Genomic DNA, 21,335 nt, shown 5'->3' on the forward strand with positions numbered 1-21,335 from the left:
TCATCACAGAACACATTTGGTCTAGCGTGTCCACTCCGCCTTTAGTTTGATTATAATACATAACCATTTGCGGTTTACCGGTACTTTCGTTGATAGAAGCATCCTCATCACAAGATGATAATAAGTATACCATCTTAGCTGGCTTCGGTTTATATGAGACGAGAGTAAGGGGTCCGTCAAAACAAAACATCGATGTTCCCACTGGCCTGGAGCGACTGTTTTTCAGTACTTCCGGTATCTCGCGTTTGTTTGATCGCACGGTTCCACAATGGTTAACTTATACGGTTCTTGTAGTAAGTTTTTTGCCAAAGGGATTGAGGTGAACCAATTGTCACACGTAATATTACGACAACTACCGTGCACAGGCTTTGATAACTCCTTCACGTAGTATTCACCGAGTGGTACTCCGTTGGTCTGTGTTCCTCTTCCCAAATAAGGCATTCCATTTATCATATACTTTGTACCACTGTCACACATCATGAGGATTTTTATTCCATACTTACTTGGCTTGTTTGGGATATACATCCTAAACGGACACCGTCCTCTAAAAACCAAGTAACTGTTCATCTATGGTCAAATGAGCCCCTGGAGTGTAATTTTGTATGCACTGATGGATAAAGAGATCCCATATTTTTTCTAACAGGAGTAAATACATCGTTTTCTCGAAGTGTGGGCCGTATACTTTTGTCATCCATTCTAAGACATCGTATCAAAAAATCAAAACGATCACGACTCATTACAGAGACGTACACCATTGACAAAGATCGATCAAAGAGGTCATCTGTGGACATGTGGTTATCTTTTCTCACTGCTGTCATTACCAGAATACCAAAGAAAGCATAGATTTCATCTTCATTCGTGTCACGAAATGTAGCACCTGTCATAGATTCCCGACGTTTCAATGATATCTCAGCATTTGTCCATTTTACAATTTCCGAAATTATCTCATCAGTAAAAAATAGTTTGAAGCATAAAAGTGGGTCATATATATTGCGGCACATACGCGTCGGACCTCTTTGAGATCTGACAATGTTCAGTGCAGAGACTCGGCTACGCCTCGTGGACTTTGAAGTTGACCAACAATGTTTATTCTTACCTCTAATAGTCCTCTGTGGCAAGGTCAAGATTTTGTTAGAAGCCAATGAAGAACCTGGTTGTTCAATAACATTTTGTTCGTCTAATATTTCACTACCGCTTGACGTTGGCTGCACTTCATGTACCTCATCTATAAACGCTTCTTCTGTATCGCTCTGGACGTCATCTTCACTTACGTGATCTGATATTTCACTGTCAGAATCCTCACCAACAAGCTCGTCATCGCTTTGCAGAAGAGCAGAGAGGATATGCTCATCGTCTAAAGAACTACCCATTTTATTATATATTAGTCACGATATCTATAACAAGAAAATATATATATAATAAGTTATCACGTAAGTAGAACATGAAATAACAATATAATTATCGTATGAGTTAAATCTTAAAAGTCACGTAAAAGATAATCATGCGTCATTTTGACTCACGCGGTCGTTATAGTTCAAAATCAGTGACACTTACCGCATTGACAAGCACGCCTCACGGGAGCTCCAAGCGGCGACTGAGATGTCCTAAACGCACAGCGACGGATTCGCGCTATTTAGAAAGAGAGAGCAATATTTCAAGAATGCATGCGTCAATTTTACGCAGACTATCTTTCTAGGGTTAACTTTTAATTTGCACACTGTTAATTAAATTGAAATAACGTAATAATAATTACTATACTTTTAACAATAACCAATAATAAGTATTAGTTTCAATTTAATTACAGTACATTGACAAAAAAAAACACTATTCACAATCGTAATGAAATTGCACATGGATAATCTAATAATTAACAATATAAAAACTTATAGGTACACTAACCTGAAGAATCCACTAATAACATGAATAAGAATACCTGATTAGAGTGTTGGGTTCCGAGATTATAATAATGCTAAAATTAACACCACATAGTTTTTGTGCTCCTTTCGCAAACTTCACAGCCAACAGTTGTTTCGGTTATTTAATTAAAAATCCTGGTTAAATATTCCTTAATTTTCTTCAATAAATAATATTAACTGATCTTCAGATAATCCGGTTCGTTAGGACCATGTTGGGAATTCAGGATTCAGATTCATAAATGAAACAACTTTTAAAAATGATGTTGATCTTGCGAGCGTGTATAATGGAGTGAGAAAAGATAACAGGTTATGCATGTGACGATGCAACAAATATAATTAATGTAATCTTAATATTTACTTAATACTAATGAGTGAGTCATTGCTACGATGTAAACATGAGGCGCTCGAACACTATATAATATCATATTTAGAAACTCTCTTGCGATGACACTTTCTGGCGTGTTTCTTTTTATCTACAATAATAGACTAACTAAGTATTTACAAATAATACTTTTTGGAAATAATAAGTGCTTAGCATTTGAAAAACCAGTAATACCCAGGAAACTACTACATTACAAATAACTAATAAAAAAAGTGCAGTCATTCGAAGAATGTTTTTTTACGTGACCAACGTATTAAAAATACGTAGAGCGGACAAAAAAAAGTATAATGATAGCGAAACTAATTATAATTTCCTGGGTGTGTCTGACGTAGATCCTAAATAGAGATTCGTCATCTATGGACACGTTTTTGAGATCGTTGTCATGTATTATTAGTGCTTATATAGTTATAATCAAAATAGGAAAGGGAATCTAAAAACGAATTTCTCAAGTGATCAGTGTGTCCCAATTGGGTGGCAACATGAATTGAAAATGTTATCAGATGTTGTTGTTAATCTAAGTTTTATTGCAGGACTACCCATAAACAATTTTATTGTTTTCAGGGTCATATACTCAAGGGTAATATGTGTACCTATCCAGGTTTCTTCATTCCAGTATAAAAAAAGATTTTAAGGTATGGGGTCCCGTTGCAATTATATGAGTTAGATACGGTTAGATTTTCCATTAAAATAATTTAGCTGCAACATCTTCTGTCTGCTTCCTTCGAAGTTGACTTAGGAACAAACATTTTGCCAGACCAAAATAAATAAAATAAAACTGGTTCTATGCTAGGAAGGTCACAAGCAAGATATATATTTACAGAGCAATAACCAATACATCAAGTATTGAAGTTATACGTGTAACCTACCTATACATAATGTAATCATGTATTTTTTAGAATGATACTGATGAATTTTCTGATCCTGTATTTTGATTATTGTTATTTACTTAATACTTGTACTTATTTATGTGTATATATTATGTGTATATTTACTAATGTGTATATATGTATATATTTACTCTATAAATGTATTAGTCACAGTTGTATATTTGTCAAAACTTTAAATAAAAAAAAATATGACAAAAAATCAATTTTAAGTAAATCTTTACGAAAATGATTGTTTGCGTAACAGTTCGTTTGCGGAAGACCCTAATTTTACATAACAGTTTTTAGACACGTATACAAAATGTTTGGACTCTAAATTACGGTTTACTACAAGTGTGTTGATTACGATAACATAGTTTACTAAGTAATTTAGGTTTATGTTGGTGTGTCACTAATGTTTTTATTTCTCACCCAAAAAAACTATGCGGTTTCTGACCAATATATAACCATAAAATAATGTAAGCATGTATATGTGTATGATTTTTTATCGTCAGTAGGTGCATCACTCGTGCCTCAAGGGTTTTCTTAACATGAAAAGTAAATATGACATCACAATCACTCAAGAATTAGGTCAGGGAAGACAATTATGCAATATGAACAAAGCAGACATTCTGTAATACATACAGTATTTATTCTCGGTATCGCCGTAAATAAATGTTGCGAATAACCGATAAATATTTACTTGTTAAACACTGTTACAAACAAATAAACTAATTTCCACATCACACCGTTTTGTTTTCCTTATCAACACAACGTATCTTAGTACAAAACATTACATATGAATTGATAATTTTAAGTCATTGTTTAAAAAACAGTTCTTGGTAATTAGTGATGTTGTCGTGCGGGGAAACGGTACTTTTTGGTGCTTTTTTTGTTTTTAAAGTATGTTGGTATACATCTGTTTAAAGACGGTTTGATTTACATAGTTATGTAAAAGTTGTTTCTATTTCGATGACCTAGAACGTCCTTCTGATGTTAAAATCTATACTAATATATAAAGCTGAAGAGTTTGTTTGTTTGTTTGAACGCGCTAATCTCAGGAACTACTGGTCCAAATTGAAAAATTATTTTTGTGTTGAATAGACCATTCATCGAGGAAGGCTTTAGGCTATAAACCATCACGCTGCGACTAATAGGAACGAAGATACAATGGAAAATGTGAAAAAGGGCAGGTAGGTATAAATCATAACTTATACCTTCTACCCACGTGGACGAAGTCGCGGGCAACAGCTAGTATAATACGGCTAGGTGAGCTTTTCATGGTTTTTGAGTTGTCTGCTGTGTGCTTCCGGTGTTGACAATGATGATGAAAGTTAGAAAGGTCTTAGAGTGCTTTATTAAACGCTTCAAACGCAGCCCTAGCCATAATGTCCCACCCACCTACTCCAAACTACTATGTTTAACAAGTCCACAACACACCCGCATGGATGTCAGCTTCAATCATCCTCTGGACTTCCACAAATACTTCTACACTAACATTTATGAGGGAAAAATTGCGTGTTAAAAAGAACAATTTTCCCGTAAAAAGATACGTAGGTGAGGTACAGCTACATTGCTATAATGAGATTGTTCCCGAATACTGGTTTACGAAAACCTATCAAATGTTTTTATTTTAAAAGAAAATAGGTCTCAATTAAATCTAGCAGTTTAAATTCAAACTCGTGTTTCGAGATTCCTATATTAATTACATACAAAAAAGTAATAGATACTCGCTTTGTTGTCGTTAACTTTGAATAATATTAGAAGTCCTCATTCGAAGATTGTTTTTGAAAAGGTTAAATAGATTTGTATTGTTCGATGTCATCATATTTGTCATCAGTCAAAGTCTCACCGTTTACCCCACATTGTTCTCACGTTATTACAGATCATGATTATCGTATTACCGATGATTAGACCCAGTACCTAGGATTTAGTTATTTAAAAAGGAGGTAATGAGGTATATCCCTTTTTTTTGGTTAGATGGCAAAATCCTCATGGATAGCGTCGGTAGTAACGGGTAGTGTCAGACTCTTTTTGACTAAACCTAACCCGCCGTGCTACGTCATCTGCGTTTTGGTGTCGGTGCATGGCAATGAAGCCACTAACTACTGTAAATATGATTTATCTATACTCTATACTTATATTTTTAATATAATAAAGCTGAAGAGTTTGTTTGTTTGTTTGTTTGAACGCGCTAATCTCAGGAACTACTGGTTCAAATTCAAAAGTTTTGCGTTGAATAGACCATTCATCGAGGAAGGTTTTATGCTATATACCATCACACTGCGACTAATAGGAGCGAAGATACAATGGAAAATAAGGAAAAAACAGGGCAGGTATAAATCATAACATGTATAAACTTCTAACCACGCGGACAAAGTCGCGGACAACAGCTAGTATGTTATAATTATGTTTAGTGGTAGAAGTCTTCAACCTCCTCTTGAGATGTCTTTCCACTACCTCCATCCTTTAGAATTAATTTTGACGTCTTATATTTGTGTTGAATTCTTTATAGATGGTTCGCAATAAGACAGCTTTAGTCTTCTATGCACTTCACATTATACAGCAGTCTCTCACTTCCAGAACGAATCCTATGTTACGGTTAAGGTGAACACCATAAGTGCTGACGTCATCTCCAAACATTGAATGAGTATTCAAGCGAACTGCGATCTCATAATAACCCTAGTAAAATTAACAACGGCATAACAAGAGAATTATAATTAAGTATATCGTATTTAGTATGATGACTTAATCATAATATATATAAATAACAATAATAATTATAAATAACGACACCATAATTGCTGTAATGGACGGGTGCAAAACCCGATTAGACAGATGATACTTATTGTAATAAAGTGATGATTTACGGTTTTATTAACTTAACTACAATAATGAATATAGTGTACCTACTGATTCTCAACCATAAACAATTATAACTTTTAGTGCCTTCATCTATGTAATGTGTTTCAAGGTTCCCAATTGATAGATTTTTAATATGAGGCATTTTGTCAACATACGAGGTAACGAGCCATCGTTGTCCGCATTGTACGTTAGGTGTAGTATGCCTATGAATCCTGTGATACAGCTGTTACTCTACATTGTGCTCGAATGTTGAATCGCGATCAAAAATTCCACGATAGACTTGTAAACAAAGAACTACTTAGGTACCTAAATCGTGAATGTTATATTGCAGTCTCAAAAGAAACCCTTTACTCATAGTTTAGCCCTTAAGTTGAATACTAGGTAATTGGGTCAACAGCAGTCACCTCATTTGGTCGCTAGAAATAAGCGTATAAACCAAGAACAAAAACTGCATAGTTGTCATCAGGGGAAAATCCTCTCTCCTTCTAAGGTATATAGTTTAACATTGGAGAAATAACGGTAAGATGGAAAGACCATTTGTAAATATCGTCATAATAAGTAAGTAGAGCTGTGACGTAGCCATGCTGACCTCAACACAATATCTTATGACTGCAACTGGAATCTACGAGGAAATATCGAGGAAGTCCGGTTACCGTGTAGACAGTGCTGCCAATGTAATAAATTAAATAATTTTTTAGAGAAACGTGTAGGATCTATTAAGTTATACGTTTGCAGCTCTTAAGAAGATTAAATGTAGAGCAATCTGCCTCTCGTTTAAATTGCCGAATGATTTCTACTATAATTTAATGTAGAGACTTGCAAGGTTTGAAAAAACAACTACTTACTGAAGATCTTAACTTATAAGTTTCTTAATTGATTAGAAAAAAAATGTAAAAGCTGAAGAAAAGACAAATGCAAAATCTTTAATTAAAACTACGCAATATTCTGGAAATGACTAAACGCTGCAGCTTATAATTAAACTGCAAGCATATAACTGCTATTACCCAGTAGAAAGTGAGATAACTCATAAACAACGAGAACATAATCTTTACTTGGCAATCGGTTAACGGCACAATGGGTATTGCAATCTCTAGCATAGTGCATATTTACTTTCACAGCCTAGTTAAATGTATAAGTTACGTAAAAAATATTTCTTTTAACAAATAATCAAAATATGTTAATTTTAGGACACTCAACTCAAATAATAATGAAGCAAAACGGGGACATAAATGAAATAGAAAAAGAGTAGGTATGTTAAACGAGTCCGTTTAAATATTTACTAGCTAACAAGATTCCACATTTTTAGGATAAATTTTAAAGATTAAACACAAGAAAAGGTTAGCTTTATTTCAAGTAGACCTCTTTTAATCAATTTTGAAATGTTTATGAAATAACTCTAGAGTTTATGCGAGATTCTAAAATATTATTTTTTTGGAGAAGAACAGGCAAGAAACTCCATAACTTACTGTTAAAAATAAACTTAGCAATATTATTAGGTACATACATATGTAACTTATGTAGATATGCTAAGCAACTTAGGTAAGCAAAATTTGACATGGCCAAATAAGGGAAAAAATGGCATCCAATGATAGTAGTATTAATACCAATAAGGAGAATCATTTCTTTATTTAAATCAATAAATAGAACGAACTTGGAACTTCACGATGCCTGTATAGAAATGCAAATGTTATTATATTAAACTATAGTGTAGGACAGTATATGCGTGATGTCTTTACAATGAAGACTAGGGTGATGAGTGATTGCGACTAAGGGTGATTGCTCACTTACACGGTTGCTGTTTACATCTCAGGCGTCTCACTTCAAGAGGTTTTGGTTGTCCCAAAACCTCTTGAAGGGAGACGCCTGCAGATCCTTCTGGGGAAAATCAAATGACTTCAACCCAAGCCAAGAACATTTCGGACTCTTACCTACGAAAAATATCCCATCCAACAACCAAACCAGATTCCCAGGATCGCCCGTGCACCCCTCCAGTCAAATGACATTTCTACAATTTATTGTAAGCGTGAGCTTTAGGAAATCACAATTAGTTTATTCAATTCAATAAGTCTCGTGACTCTGTCCAAAAAGTTATTATCAGTCATTTCATACATCTAAGGATTATCTATCAGAGGACTTCAAGAGCAGCGTCAAAAGTTAAATTTTTAAGATTCTAATACTCAAAGGGTACCTAAACCCTATTTCTAACGCACCGGTGTATGTTCGTTCGTCTGTCACCAGACACTTCTTATGATCTTATGAACCGTGATAGCTAGACAGTCGATGTATTTCAATTACCGCCATAAAAACAAATACAAAAAATAAAAATCTGGGTTAAGAAATGCCAACATCAGACATTTTAATGTTCTACCATAATAGGAAATGTAATTTAAAACCTTGTAGCCCATTAATGATGAGCTCAGATATAATAAGACAAGTCTAAATCCTCTTGCTAATGCGCGACGCAAAGGGAAAGAACCACACAATAAACAATGACAAAATAATTTTACTCAAGGATATTCATACTATAAGTATCTGCCATTGTGACGCCTGAATAAAATCTGATAATTACTAGAACACTTTGTTTCGATCACAATTGTTGCACATCACTACGGTTCGCATGACGGGTCTGCAGTAAAACAGTTATAAAGTATTAGTACCTTTTTAATTGTCACCTCCTTATTACACTTGAGATAATCAAAAGGAAACGCGTCGATAATACTGGTTCTTAAACAATTAGTACTTAACGAGCTATATAAAATAAAACGGTACTGCGTCTGCAATAGTGTTTGCAACGAGTTTCAGTGTAACAGTTACCTGTGCAGTAAATCAATAATGGATTATAAGATTGGTAAGGGAACTAAATAGCTTTTTTTTTGCAACTGTGTCTAACAACCGGTTTTTTGCACCATGCATTTTCTTTTCTTTTTTTTTTGGGTGCCCTGATTTAAATTTAAGTGCTCTATGGTATAAAATTTAAATATTATTTCATGCCTGCTAAACTTGACGGCATTTTATTACGCCAACAACAAGTATAAAATGCTCTGTTTAATACAGAGCATTTTATACTATTCATATTAGTATTTTATGTTGTTTTTTTTTAAGAAAAAATCAGAATTAATCAGAGCTATATATATAATTAAAAATAAAACCAAGTCCCTTAACACCTGTAAAAAGTATCTAAACAAAAGTTGTTGCCGCTTGTTGCTGATTTGAGTCTTTATAATGTCCAGCCTGTAACTGTAAAAACGAGGATAAAAAAGTAATCTTAATTATACCTTATTACGTACAAAATGATGGCATGTAAAAACTTAACCATCTACTATTGATAAGAACAAATTATAGTAACATATAGTTCTCAAGCTCTCTTCTTAAGCTTGTCGAACAATATTAATTGTTCCCGATGATTGCAATAATTGTCAGCAACAACTTTTATTTGGACAATATTTCTGAAATCTTTCGAGGTCTTTTAATATCGTGGGCAGCCCGCAAAATAAAAGCTTCACTAGACCAAAAAAAATAGTGTAGTGATTAACACGATTGTTCACGCCTGGGTAAAGGTTTTTTTAACCCTGTATACTTTTAAAACTATTCATTAAAACATTCTCCAATTACTAAATCACGAACAATGTCAAAGTACAACAAAATCTGTTTGATCTGCAGTCTTCATCGTGGCGTTGGTGGTGGCGTCAGCAGCATGCTCGGGCCGGGCCCCGCCGTGTCCCTGTCCAAAAATATACGCGCCATTATGTGCGCAGGCCGGCGATGAACAAAGAACCTACAACAGTATGTGCGAATATAACTGCGAAAACAGATACCTGTCCAACACAGGGGAACCGATGAGCATACTTTATACTGGGTCACGATGCCATTAGGATGAACACGCTATGTCCTAAGATTCAAATAGTTTTAAAGTAACGTCAAATTTGGAACAAATAGAGTACACGTAAAGCTAAGGCAGTAGTTTATTATGCCGCTGCGTGTTTCTAACTTTGGAAAAGTATCGTTACTTTCCAATTATTTGACGCACCTTTAAAATCCTAATGTAAGTTGTTGTTATTTAATGGCGTTTTTTTTATAATAATACAGAAACTTTATTATGACAATACTGCTTTTATTTCCCTAACCTTAGGCACCCTTAGGATAAACAGCTAGAGGTAACCCAAATCTAAAATCTAACTTCAGAGCAAAGAGTGCCTGGTAAGAATACTTTCTTATTCGAAATAAAGAAAAAGCAATGGTATTACTATCGTTGTGGCAACTTAGACGTAAATATAATCAGGCTAAAAAGTTTTCTACCAAACACGGAAAGAAACTATTATAAGTTTAGGCGTTGTTGCATGTTCGGAAAACATGGTAAACACAACATAAATAAGGATACAAACTACAAAACCAGAAAGATAGGTGCTTAGCTGAGGTAGTTATTACCTACTCGTACGTAATCTTATGCAATTAAGCAAATAGGAATGAAAATACGGCAATACGTATCAAGTGAGAAACTACCTACTATGAATATAATCTCTACATAGCTTACTTTACAATTACCAACTTTTTAAAAACAAACGCTTTTTTATTTGGCCTCTTACATATTATGAGTCAAATGCGATGTTTATTCTTCAATCTTGTTGTAGAAATTGTTTTTACTATTTCTCTTTACTCTAACTAAACTAACTCTTAAGTGCTTTTGCTTCTATACAACGAGGGTGCTTACTCGCAGTGCTTGACGTGTCGCGGGTACGATCCCCGCGTAGGACATGCGTTTGTGTGATCGACGAATGTTTGTTCTTAGCAGAACTAGTCTAGTTTGTGAAACTCCACGCGGATTAAATTTGATAGCGAGATCATGTCAGAATAATACCCCATGCTCGTCGTCCAATGCGATACTTTGGCGCTAACTCTCGATGCCTAGTAGCGACATTTGTTGACTACTTTCTTGAATTAATATTTTTACATTGAATCGTTGACGGTTCAGTAAAACTTTCCTTAATCATGAGTAATTTCCTTTCAATATTAGGAATAACCGCAAAACGTCGCAACGCTCAGACATAAATCATTTTTGCTCGCCCCAGTTCAGGGAGTAACATAAATTCATACATTTATCTCCTTGTAATGGTTAGTCTTTTTAAATTAGGGGTAAAATTAAATACGTAATGATATGTTTATAATTTATTACAAAATATATTTGCTAACTATCACAGGATGTATTTTATGTACCGGTATACAAGCTTATTTTGAAAATTGTTTTATATTGATACTATTAAGAAAAAAAATGATAAAGTTGTTTACACTTCTGAGATCCAAGTCACCTAAAATTAAAATAACAATTTATTAGAAACTATACCCAAAAGTTTAGAAGATAAGGGTTAAAATTAATTGCACCAGATGCCTATTATTGCAAGAACTACGTAGAGGAAATAATAGAATAAAAAATTGAGCTATTTTATAGCTAAGACTAGTGCCATTCAATCAGCCTCGCCCATCCTTACAAAAATAAACTATTTACATTTAAGTAGTGTAATTTTATTATATTCACAGTTAATTTCATGTCTTTTGATGCAAATAAAATATAAATTATTGTATTTTAACACACACTATTTTCAATTTCATATTACCATGGATTCAATTGTAAAAATAGATTTCAATGCTTTTGTACATAGGTAAGTTTTGAGACTTTTTTTAAGCCTAAGCACTCGCTTTAGCTTGACTGGACCACAAATTACTCTTTGAATATAATATTACATACATTCAACATTTGCAATGAGCCATTGTACATACAAGAATCTTGAACTCTATATTCTTATGTACTTCGTTTTTTCCTATCTTAATATAAATAAAATGATATGATATTCTTTTCATAATATTTTTAGCAAAAATAAATATAAAGCAGCAATTTTTGATGATTTTACGTAATTACGTCCTTAAAATTGAAATAACAAAACTACAGCCTAGGCCGGATGATGCGCAATTTTACTTATTTAATCTAAACACCAATTCTATTACCTCAAAAACAAAACATCAAAAATTTAAGTATTAACAAAACTATTATCTAATGAAATGTTGTCAACTAAGTTCTAACTTATGTTTCTCCTGTCACATTTTATATGAATAAGCTAACGAATTATAAAAATACAAATACAAATTACATCAGTGTAACTAATACTTAAGAATTACTTTTATACTTGCAGTGTGCCTAAGCATGTGTGCAAGTTGTTAAAATAAATATTTGCCTGAAATTAATTGAACTATTATTATTATACTGGTCAACACTTGTCATGCCATATGAACTCTGTTAATTATTACTGCTTTAGCTGCCTATTCTCATTAACAAATCACTGTAGTTTTATTCCAACTGGATGCAGTATTTTTTTTATTTGTGTACTAACAAGATCACACGTAAATAACCATTTGTTTTCAATTTTCATCCATATTTTTTTTTTTAGTCTCAAAAATATTATTGACAAAACTTAATAGTGTAGTGGCTAACTTTGAAAACATAAATTTTACTACACTTGTATCTTGAAGAGTTGTTTTAGCATATCCAGACAGCCTTTGGGCCTCTTTTCTTGCATGGATATATTTTAAGCCAGTTGTCAAAACTTTTCTGGATAGCCATTAGAGTGATCATGAGTGTCACTCAAAAACATTTTCTAAGATCTACATTAATTTACATTTAAACAGACTATATTTTCAAGAATTAAAAACTGCGAGCATGCCAGTGTTGAGAAAACATTTCATTGTTATTTTATTTTATTAGGGTTGGAAAACATGCAGAATTAACAGCTTACATCTTCTATCGATATATCTTCATCTGGATATTTCAAATCATGGAAAACCCAGTTAAATCTAATTAAACCCAAGGATGTTGGTTTATAAGCAGCAACATACCAAAAGCTTAATATGCCAGAAAACTTGTCAACAGAAATTTAAAATGAAATGTTTTTGTTTATTTGTATCCCATTTCTTAATAATGCCTAATTACATCAAAAAATAAAATTCTGGGCTAAACAATTTTTTTAATTAATTATTTTTCTCTACTTACAGTCATTCATCAAAATAAAAAGATTTATGAGAAGTTCATGTAGCATGGCAGAGTTCAAAGGTTGCTGCTCAGTTTTCTTTACACACGCTAAACCATGTTAACCTTAAAGTGATTTTCAATTATGTCTAAAGCTTGGCAGGCATCAATTCATTTAGCTTATACTCTTGTCTTGTAAAATTTGGTGAATAAACTTCATTAGGTAGAAATGATTGAAGAAACAGATGCGTAATGATTCCTGTAATGCCCCATACTATGTGTTTGCCACCATTGTATACAGGTATAGTAATGTTGTCATACATAAAACAGCCATGATTATTCTTGTCACAAAGGACCTTCATTGGAACAGTAAATATCTCGGCTACCTCATCTTCACTGGGTTGTAACTTCTTCATATCAAAGTCTTTTAAAAGACCAACAACAGGTGTTATCACAATTTGTGAGGAGCGACCATCAACTTTACACATTTTTGACCATATTTCTATATTTTCTGCACCAACACCAATCTCTTCTTCTGTCTCACGGAGCGCGGTTTCGATCACGGTTTCATCTCTGTCCATTTTTCCTCCAGGGAACGACACTTGGCCACTATGGCTGCTTAAATTAGAAGACCTCAAGGTATATAACAAGCATACTTCATCATTCTCCACACACAAAGGAACTAATACAGACGCATGTTTTTTTGCAATATTCTTAGTTAACGATGGCAATTCGTTCAGATTAGCTATACACTTTTGACGCGATGCACTGGATAGAAGGACTTTAGGGGCCAGAGACATGTTGAGTTTATACAGTATACTGACTGACTTCATATGTTCATTGACTAATTATATTACTTAAAACCGGTTATCGACACTGCTGTACTTTGGACTTTAGTTTACAATTTGCATCATTTACTGTAGTCTTTTTTTGACATTTTTAAACATAATTATATCAGCTGTTGATGTCACAGCTGCAGAACTGATAAATGCGTTTCATTTCACTTCGAAGTATGTTAAGGTACGGTAAAACGGGGTGAATAGAGTTTCAAGGGGTGAATAGAGAATAGTGTTTTTTAGGGGGTTACATGAATATTTTCTTACATTAAAATGCTTAGACACAGTTACTATATGAAATACTTGTGAGTTTGCGTATAATCTTTATGTTTTTTCTAGTTAAACGTCCAAATTTTAATAAAAACTCTGTTTCTATCCACCCCAAAAAACCCTCTATTCACCCCGTTTTACGGTAGTTAAAGTGACTGAGTAGATTAAAATTATCATCGTCAATACGCGAGCTACGATTCAAACACATTATTTTTTTATAGATTGTTTATGCTATTATATTATTATTTTTTAAAAGAGCGATGGCGTACTTTTAATTACGAGAGGAACAAAATTTTGGCAAATGTTCTAGTTGGTTTTAAATAAATGTATGTTTTATCAATCCTTCATCATTTTCAATTTTACTAAAAGCTTAGGAATTGAAAACAAATATAGTTAGCATCCAGCCGACATCTTAAATATGCATGCTAATTCCAATAATTAAACCGATGATACTCGGTTAGTACTTTCAAAATACTTCGGCCAAATTATTGCCATTTCATTTGCCATTATATAAATAATAATAACAATAATAATAACAATAATACCCCTCGGGGCTAGTCGTTCTCTCTCTCCATGGGAATAACGCAAGACCAGAGGGCATATTAGTATGCTTTTTCAAACCTTGAGATATAAATAAAAAATGTATCTGAAGGTCTATGTAGGAGCATACATCCGCAGGGCAGCTTGTGGCGAGCTGTTTGTGAGTAGCGACACAACGGAACCTGAATGCCCCAGGGGGTCACTCTTTATGGGGACTCCCAGCTCTTTCTTGCCTTAACTGGCTGGCTAGAGAGGGGTCGCTAGAGCTATATGCTCGGGGGTGGAAGTGTCTAATGGCGTAATAACGAGGAAACCCGCTCCGGGTCTGTAGCCCGCGATGGTGAAATCGGTGTCGCACCTCTCTACACCCCTAGCCGCTCGCACTGGTGTTGCCCACCTGCTGTCAATCGTGACGGTATCATAGGGGGCCCATCTAGTGAGCGGCGAGTCACCGCCTGCCAATTTATTTACATTACCATGTGTAGAGAGGCAGGTGTCATAGTTTTCTGGAAAATCCAACTAACTGGTCCACATAACTTATCATAATATAATAGCCTAATTGTTCATACACACATTCTTACAATAGTTTTGTATCTACTTTGGATTCTTCATGTCCGTTCTCCCATAGAGCGGAGATGAATGATCCCTAGTAGATACCCCATCACATATTAGATTAAAATTCTCAACAAGGCCTCTACATGTTGGACCTGTGTCCCCGTGCAAGCCTTTAAAAAGGACCGGGTCTCTTCACATGAAGTGATCCCGTGACTATAAAGAGATACAATAATAATCATCATCACTGCCAGGACTATTGTTGCCAATAAGCCTGATATAGTGGTGATCGATCGATCAGAGCGTCGAACAATGATTGTTGATATTACTATCCCCCATGACGAGAACCTCGTGAAAGCAGAAAAAGAAAAACAATTAAAATATCTGGATTTAGCTCACGAGGTTGGGGGAGGTGGACTCGGCAATCATTGTCCCGATAGTCGTAAGTGCCAATGGCTTAACAGCCAAGAGCCTCGACCAACATCTTCGGAGGCTCTCGTTGGGCGTCTGGGACCTGGGTCAAGGGTTTGATTCAGAAAGCGGTACTTCTTGACAAGGCGCGCATCGTGAGGATGTTCCTCTCTCTGAAGCCCTGACCACCGGCAGCTTGGGCCCTATTCCCGTTGCCGGTTGGACACTATTTTTTATATTTTTAAATATATTTATGTTGTTTTTTTTATAAATATATTTAAAAATGTAATTTATATGTTGTAAGGTTTGAATAAAGGAGACAATAAATCATTTATTTTTTTGAAATGTACATTAGTGTGCGTCCTGTTTTAACCAAGACACTTGTGACTCCTCTGGGTGACCTGGGCCTCATTTTTTTATCAATTGGATTAAATGGCACCACCCAAATATTGCGTTGAGAGTTCTCTAGAGAATAGGAATAGTATCAAATTTAATCCAATTGCCATTCATCGGCCATTATAAATAGCAGAATGAGCCCCCCTTGGTGTTGCAGGTAGGTATCTAGGGGCGGCGGTAATCGATGCGTAAGCTCGTTTGAGGCCTACCTCATAAAAAAAACTTTATGAGAGAAAAATTCAAGTAGATCGTCTTGTCTTTACACCTTAGAAAGTTGGGCAAACTCAAGTTTTAAGTGTCCAAAAAGTTTATGGGGATGTGACCCAACGACACAACAAATAAAGACACGCACCTTTTTATTGGATTCTATTAAAACGTGAATGTCAATAATAAGATTAAGTTTTCATTTCTGACAAAACAAAACCTCGGACTCAAAAATGACAATTTGAACGTTGGACTTGAACAAAATTAGTAAATTTTTGTGATAAAAGATAAATTTTTAGGTGATATGTCCCATAATTATGAATTCAAGAGTGTCATTTGGTATCAAGAACATTTTCTCTCTAGCATCTCGTGAGCGATGTATGACCAATTTCAAACGACTCACCATTCCAAGATACGGCAAGATCCCTACAGACGCAGGGTCCGTATTAGTTCCAGTTTGTAAAGTAGGTGACAAGCCTTCATTGTTATACACCGTCCGCTCCACAAACCTTAGAACCAACAGCGGTGAAGTTTCCTTCCCAGGTGGAAGAACTGATCAGGACGAGTCCCCCGTGCAGACAGCCTTGAGGGAGACTTACGAAGAAATCGGATTGCCGCCAGATAAGATAGACGTATGGGGCCAGGGCCCTCCACTCCCTGGCCGGAATAATAAGATCATGATCACTCCGGTTATTGGCTCCATAGAGACTTTGTCTCATGAAGATTTGACTATCAACGTAAACGAGATTGCCGAAGTATTTACCGTTCCCATTGAGATGCTTTGTGAATCTAAGAATCAATTTTATACTCAATTCAGCAATGGATTCATATTGCCCGTTTTTGTGATTGAAGAATATAAAATTTGGGGAATTACTGCCTACATAACGCATTCATTTTTAAGTTCCGTATTGACTAAAGATGTTTATAAAAATGACTGGATGAAGAAAAAGATTGTCTTGGACAAGGTCACTGATAAATAGAGGCGAAACGAACCAAATTAATTAGCTCAATAATAATTTGTTCAGTATTATTTTATATACTAATAATTTATATTATTTAAAAAAATAAACTGTTTTGTTTTATTACTAAAGTTTATTGTATAAAAGCTACTATTATCACATTGATAGTACACATGTTATAGACTGTTGTACACACAGGCTACTAAAAGCAAGGCACAGAAGCATATATTATAATTTGGCAATATTTGAGCAGAAATTTATGTTTAACGCACCAATCACACTCAATTATTGTAGAAATATAAAGTAAAAAAAATTAATAGGAAACATTAGAAACAAAAATAAAATAAAACACAAAACAAAAAAAAATAATATTATCCAGGTTTTATTCCTTAACATTTACATTATAATCTAGTAATTATTATTTTATACATTGTCCAATCGTCGTCTCTCGCCCTTGTCGCTATTGTGTATGTCAACTATACTTATGTATTGAATTTCCCAAATTTGTAATAAAACATGGAGTCAACATCATGTCAAACTCTAAGTATAAAAATTATACTCTCAAAAGTGAGAACCCAAACATCTATTATTTATTTAAATAGGTGGTCCAACTTAAAGCCTCCCATCTTACATTCTAACTGTAGGTTCACAAATATATTAAAAAAGGAAACAAGGAACCGAAAATAAAAACAAAAAATAAGTACATACTAATGACAAAAATACCTTATCCTCAAGGTAACATAGGCAGGCAAGAGCGCTAACATAGTGATTGGCTGCAGTACATATTACAAGTACAGTAACAAACAATAAGGCAGAGGCAAAACCTAAATGGCGGCGAAACTGATCTTATGTAACCTAACAATTTAACTACAGGGGTCCAGAACAATGAATACTGTGAACCAACCTTACAACTATTGTGAATATAATACAACAAAACATTCTGGGTATTTATTCGTTGTGTTTGAACACTGAAACTATACTAACTTATAAACTTGTAAAATCATTATTGTTTCCATAAATAGAAAAAGGTACACTGAAATTTGTTAAGATTGATGCAACTTGGTTATAACCTTACATTACAGATTTGTTCATTCTCCTCTGCCAAACAATGTACATCATCTGAATAAAATGCGTTATTACTTAATTTTTGGACCACAAAAAGTTATTTTCAAAATACTAATGGCCACAATCTTCTTACAACTTGCAAACAATAAAAATTAAATATACTGATCTGTTGAAGATGTCACATAGAAAACATGATATTTCTTGCAAAATAAATGTCCAAGTCTCTAATAAATAATCCACAATATCCTAAGCTTTTCTCAACATGTATTCATAAAAACTTAATTCCGATTGCACCAAACCATACATTCTCATAGATTTCGAATCTATCAACATTGCAACGCCAAAAAAATCCTAATTTAGTACAAAAATATATTTACTTTTAGCGCTTAACAAACATCAGTATCTTTCCACAAAACGTGCGGTAAGACGGCTGATGTCTCGCAGTCTGACTATAACTTATGGGGGTCGGTTTGGAGAGGGGGGGGGGGGGCTTGTCTCGGCTGCGGCGCACTCGGCAACAGTCGCACACACATAGCCGTCCACACGTGAAGATGTGGAGTTGTTAGCCTTACTCCACACCACACTTACAGTAACAAATTAAATTTGAAATTCCGGAGTACAAATCTAGAAAAGTATAAAGACAGTCTTCGATGTGTGGACGGTTACACAGGCGCTGTGTAATTTTGGCAACATTTAATTATAAAAGGTTTATGATCCCTGCGTGCAGGCGATGGTGGTATAATTTAGAATAAGTTTACCGCCTACTATTGTACCAAGGCATGTGCGCGGCCGCGGCCGGTTACTCGGCATTACTGTTCTCGCTCACGTCGATAGGGATTGACGTCGTGAACGTCGGCGTCTCGAGTTCTTCGTGTTTCTTCATTTTCAGCGCCTGTAACGAATTTACAAGTTATATTACTTTATACTTGTGATACTTGATATTGTACTAAATAGCTTCAATAAATGTTATGAAAAATAACACGGTACATAGCAATAACGACATTCAAAACGTATTTACAGGATTAATGATGGGGAACATTAAATGTTTTTGTACCAATTTCTTTTTTACAACATAAAACAAAATTGAATAGTTTTATCGTTCACATCAATGTTATTGTCAGGGTTTAAAAATAAGTTATTATATTAGAATAAAAAACAACAAACAAACACCGCAACCTTCCGCGCACCGCTTAGCAAGTAACAAATGGTTTACTAACACCATGGGCTCATGTACTCTCTGTCAGTATTATAAAAGCCTGATTTTATTAAGGTATTTACAAAATCAGTTATTTGTCATTTTCCATACATTCAAGTTATCTACTTTTTTGATGAGGTAAGCCCAATTTGACGTGTCTTGAAATAAGAGAAAATGACAAAATTTAACGTGACATAGATGTTTTAATATTTTAGTTATATTAGTTAAACCGACCGACTGTTCATGAACAACAAGTCAATTTCCACGTCCAAACAATTATGTGTATTGTGTTATTACTGGCTATAGCCTAAACGTGACATTCAGACTACAATGTAGTCGAAAAACGTATTACAGAAGAGTATAGCGTATGAGAATTGTACAAATGGCGTGCGTTTGACATCGAGATGCGAGTAATGTTCTATCGGATGATGTATGACCAGACAATGCGATGTTATGCACGCATGTGAGTGACGTCACGAGGCCCGCACATACCGCTTGTGTTGGTATCTCTTTCCGTTGGAGGGTGGGCGTCGGCGACAGCACCAAACCTTTCGCCGATAACTGAAGGCGACAGTAACACGGTAGAGAGAAAGTGTAGGGAAACCCGTACAGGTGACCAATGAGAAATAAAGTCATTGAAACACGCTTACAGAAGTTACAGTAAATACACATATCTAAATAAGAAACCTCTTGATTTAGTTAATATAGAATATAAATAGTCAAATTTGAACTAGATCCCATAGAAAGAGGGCCACCCTTATTGTCTAGAGATAGTATGACATCTACTTGTAGTGTGGGGTGGTGGGGGAGGTTACCTGCTGCAGTTTGTAGTGGTTGATGATGTCCTGGTCGGCGGGGCAGCTCTGCGTGAACGCGTCCAGCTGGTACATGTGGTACATGTAGCGCCAGAGGGCGCGGAAACTCGTCTGCAAATTAAAAAATAATAACAATTAAATATATTTTTTAAACAGTAAGTATTGTCATTGCACTGTACTGTAATAAGTTACATATATTTGTATTAAAAATTATCACTACGTAAGTACGCTTGCTCCTATTGGTTGGATGTTTTTTGTTAAAATTAATTTACAAGAAAATTACGTCAGTTATAATGGTATAACCATTATTTACGGTTACTGATTTATGTTCGGGTTTTATTTGATTAGCAAAGCTAATTATATTGGTAAATAATGATTCATTGTTTTTATTATTTACTACGCATTAAGGTACGCAAAGCGGACACTCGATACTTAAATATAAATAATTCGATCATTATGTTTAAAATAATTGAAACCTCAACATGTATCTTCAAGGAATCGGAAATCGCAATGACCCAAGAGCAGCAGTTTATCTTTATAACGCAATTTTCGTAATTAAAAAAAAATGTTATAAAATCATACAGGATCTGATAGCATGCCAATTAGAACGCCACCAGCCACCGCAGCAAGTTAAAATTTTTCGAGGACTCTATTTGATTACCAATCTCATAAAGCTATATTTGAATCTATTCGAAATCAAAGTATACACCAACGTACATTCAAATCCTAGAAATAATATACCGAAACATTACTGCAGGCATCAGAAACTGGTAAACTGATAATAATAATAATTTTCATGGTAATTGAAGGATGGTTTTGCTGAAGTAAAGTAGTTAGTGTAGTACATACCGGTATCTCGAAGTCGACGAAGTACTTGCCGGCGACGCGGATGTGCTGCAGCCGCGGCATCAGCTCGCAGTCGAAGCAGCACATCGTGTCGCCCGTTAGGAACCTGCGAATGGGATAAGACAGTTATATACTAAGACATAAGGTTAAGTGAAAGAGAAAAGTGCCTAAGTCATGATCCAGTTGTTAAGACTTGAGTTATTTCCAT

The 21,335-nt window shown here is 34.7% G+C and overlaps 3 protein-coding genes and 1 long non-coding RNA gene across 5 annotated transcripts in view; 2 read left to right on the plus strand and 2 right to left on the minus strand.

Moving 5' to 3' along the window:
* Positions 1-7,701: 7,701 nt before the first annotated feature.
* LOC113497496 lies at positions 7,702-9,976 on the plus strand. The gene is made up of 2 exons (XR_003400896.1): positions 7,702-8,874; positions 9,687-9,976. It is a non-coding gene; the product is annotated as an uncharacterized LOC113497496 (long non-coding RNA).
* Positions 9,977-11,174: 1,198 nt separating this feature from the next.
* Positions 11,175-14,091, minus strand: LOC113497495 (nucleoside diphosphate-linked moiety X motif 8-like). The gene has a single exon (XM_026877062.1). It carries the CDS (start codon positions 13,869-13,871, stop codon positions 13,188-13,190), a length of 684 nt encoding a protein of 227 aa, XP_026732863.1. The 5' UTR covers positions 13,872-14,091; the 3' UTR covers positions 11,175-13,187.
* A 2,473-nt stretch (positions 14,092-16,564) lies between these two features.
* On the plus strand, positions 16,565-17,227 carry LOC113497441 (nucleoside diphosphate-linked moiety X motif 8-like). The gene has a single exon (XM_026876993.1). It carries the CDS (start codon positions 16,565-16,567, stop codon positions 17,225-17,227), a length of 663 nt encoding a protein of 220 aa, XP_026732794.1.
* A 337-nt stretch (positions 17,228-17,564) lies between these two features.
* The window catches only part of LOC113497318 (chloride intracellular channel exc-4-like), a 37,153-nt gene continuing 33,382 nt past the window's right edge, over positions 17,565-21,335 (minus strand). Inside the window, exons 5-8 of one of the 2 annotated variants that reach the window (XM_026876828.1) lie at positions 21,131-21,233; positions 20,282-20,392; positions 19,959-20,027; positions 17,565-19,163 (exon numbers count right to left, since the gene is read on the minus strand). In XM_026876828.1, coding sequence (XP_026732629.1) covers positions 19,071-19,163; positions 19,959-20,027; positions 20,282-20,392; positions 21,131-21,233 — 376 coding nt within the window. In that variant the 3' untranslated portion in view covers positions 17,565-19,070. The remainder of the gene's footprint in view (positions 19,164-19,958; positions 20,028-20,281; positions 20,393-21,130; positions 21,234-21,335) is intronic. The other variant, XM_026876829.1, reaches the window with a different exon arrangement.

The sequence above is a fragment of the Trichoplusia ni genome, chromosome 9 (genome assembly GCF_003590095.1).
Source record: "Trichoplusia ni isolate ovarian cell line Hi5 chromosome 9, tn1, whole genome shotgun sequence".
Classification (NCBI taxonomy): domain Eukaryota; kingdom Metazoa; phylum Arthropoda; class Insecta; order Lepidoptera; family Noctuidae; genus Trichoplusia; species Trichoplusia ni.

What these genes read in the sequence shown, in the direction of transcription:
- LOC113497495 (XM_026877062.1), bottom strand. Translation starts at nt 13,871, where the DNA reads ATGAAGTCAGTCAGTATACTGTATAAACTCAACATGTCTCTGGCCCCT.
- LOC113497441 (XM_026876993.1), top strand. Translation starts at nt 16,565, where the DNA reads ATGAATTCAAGAGTGTCATTTGGTATCAAGAACATTTTCTCTCTAGCA.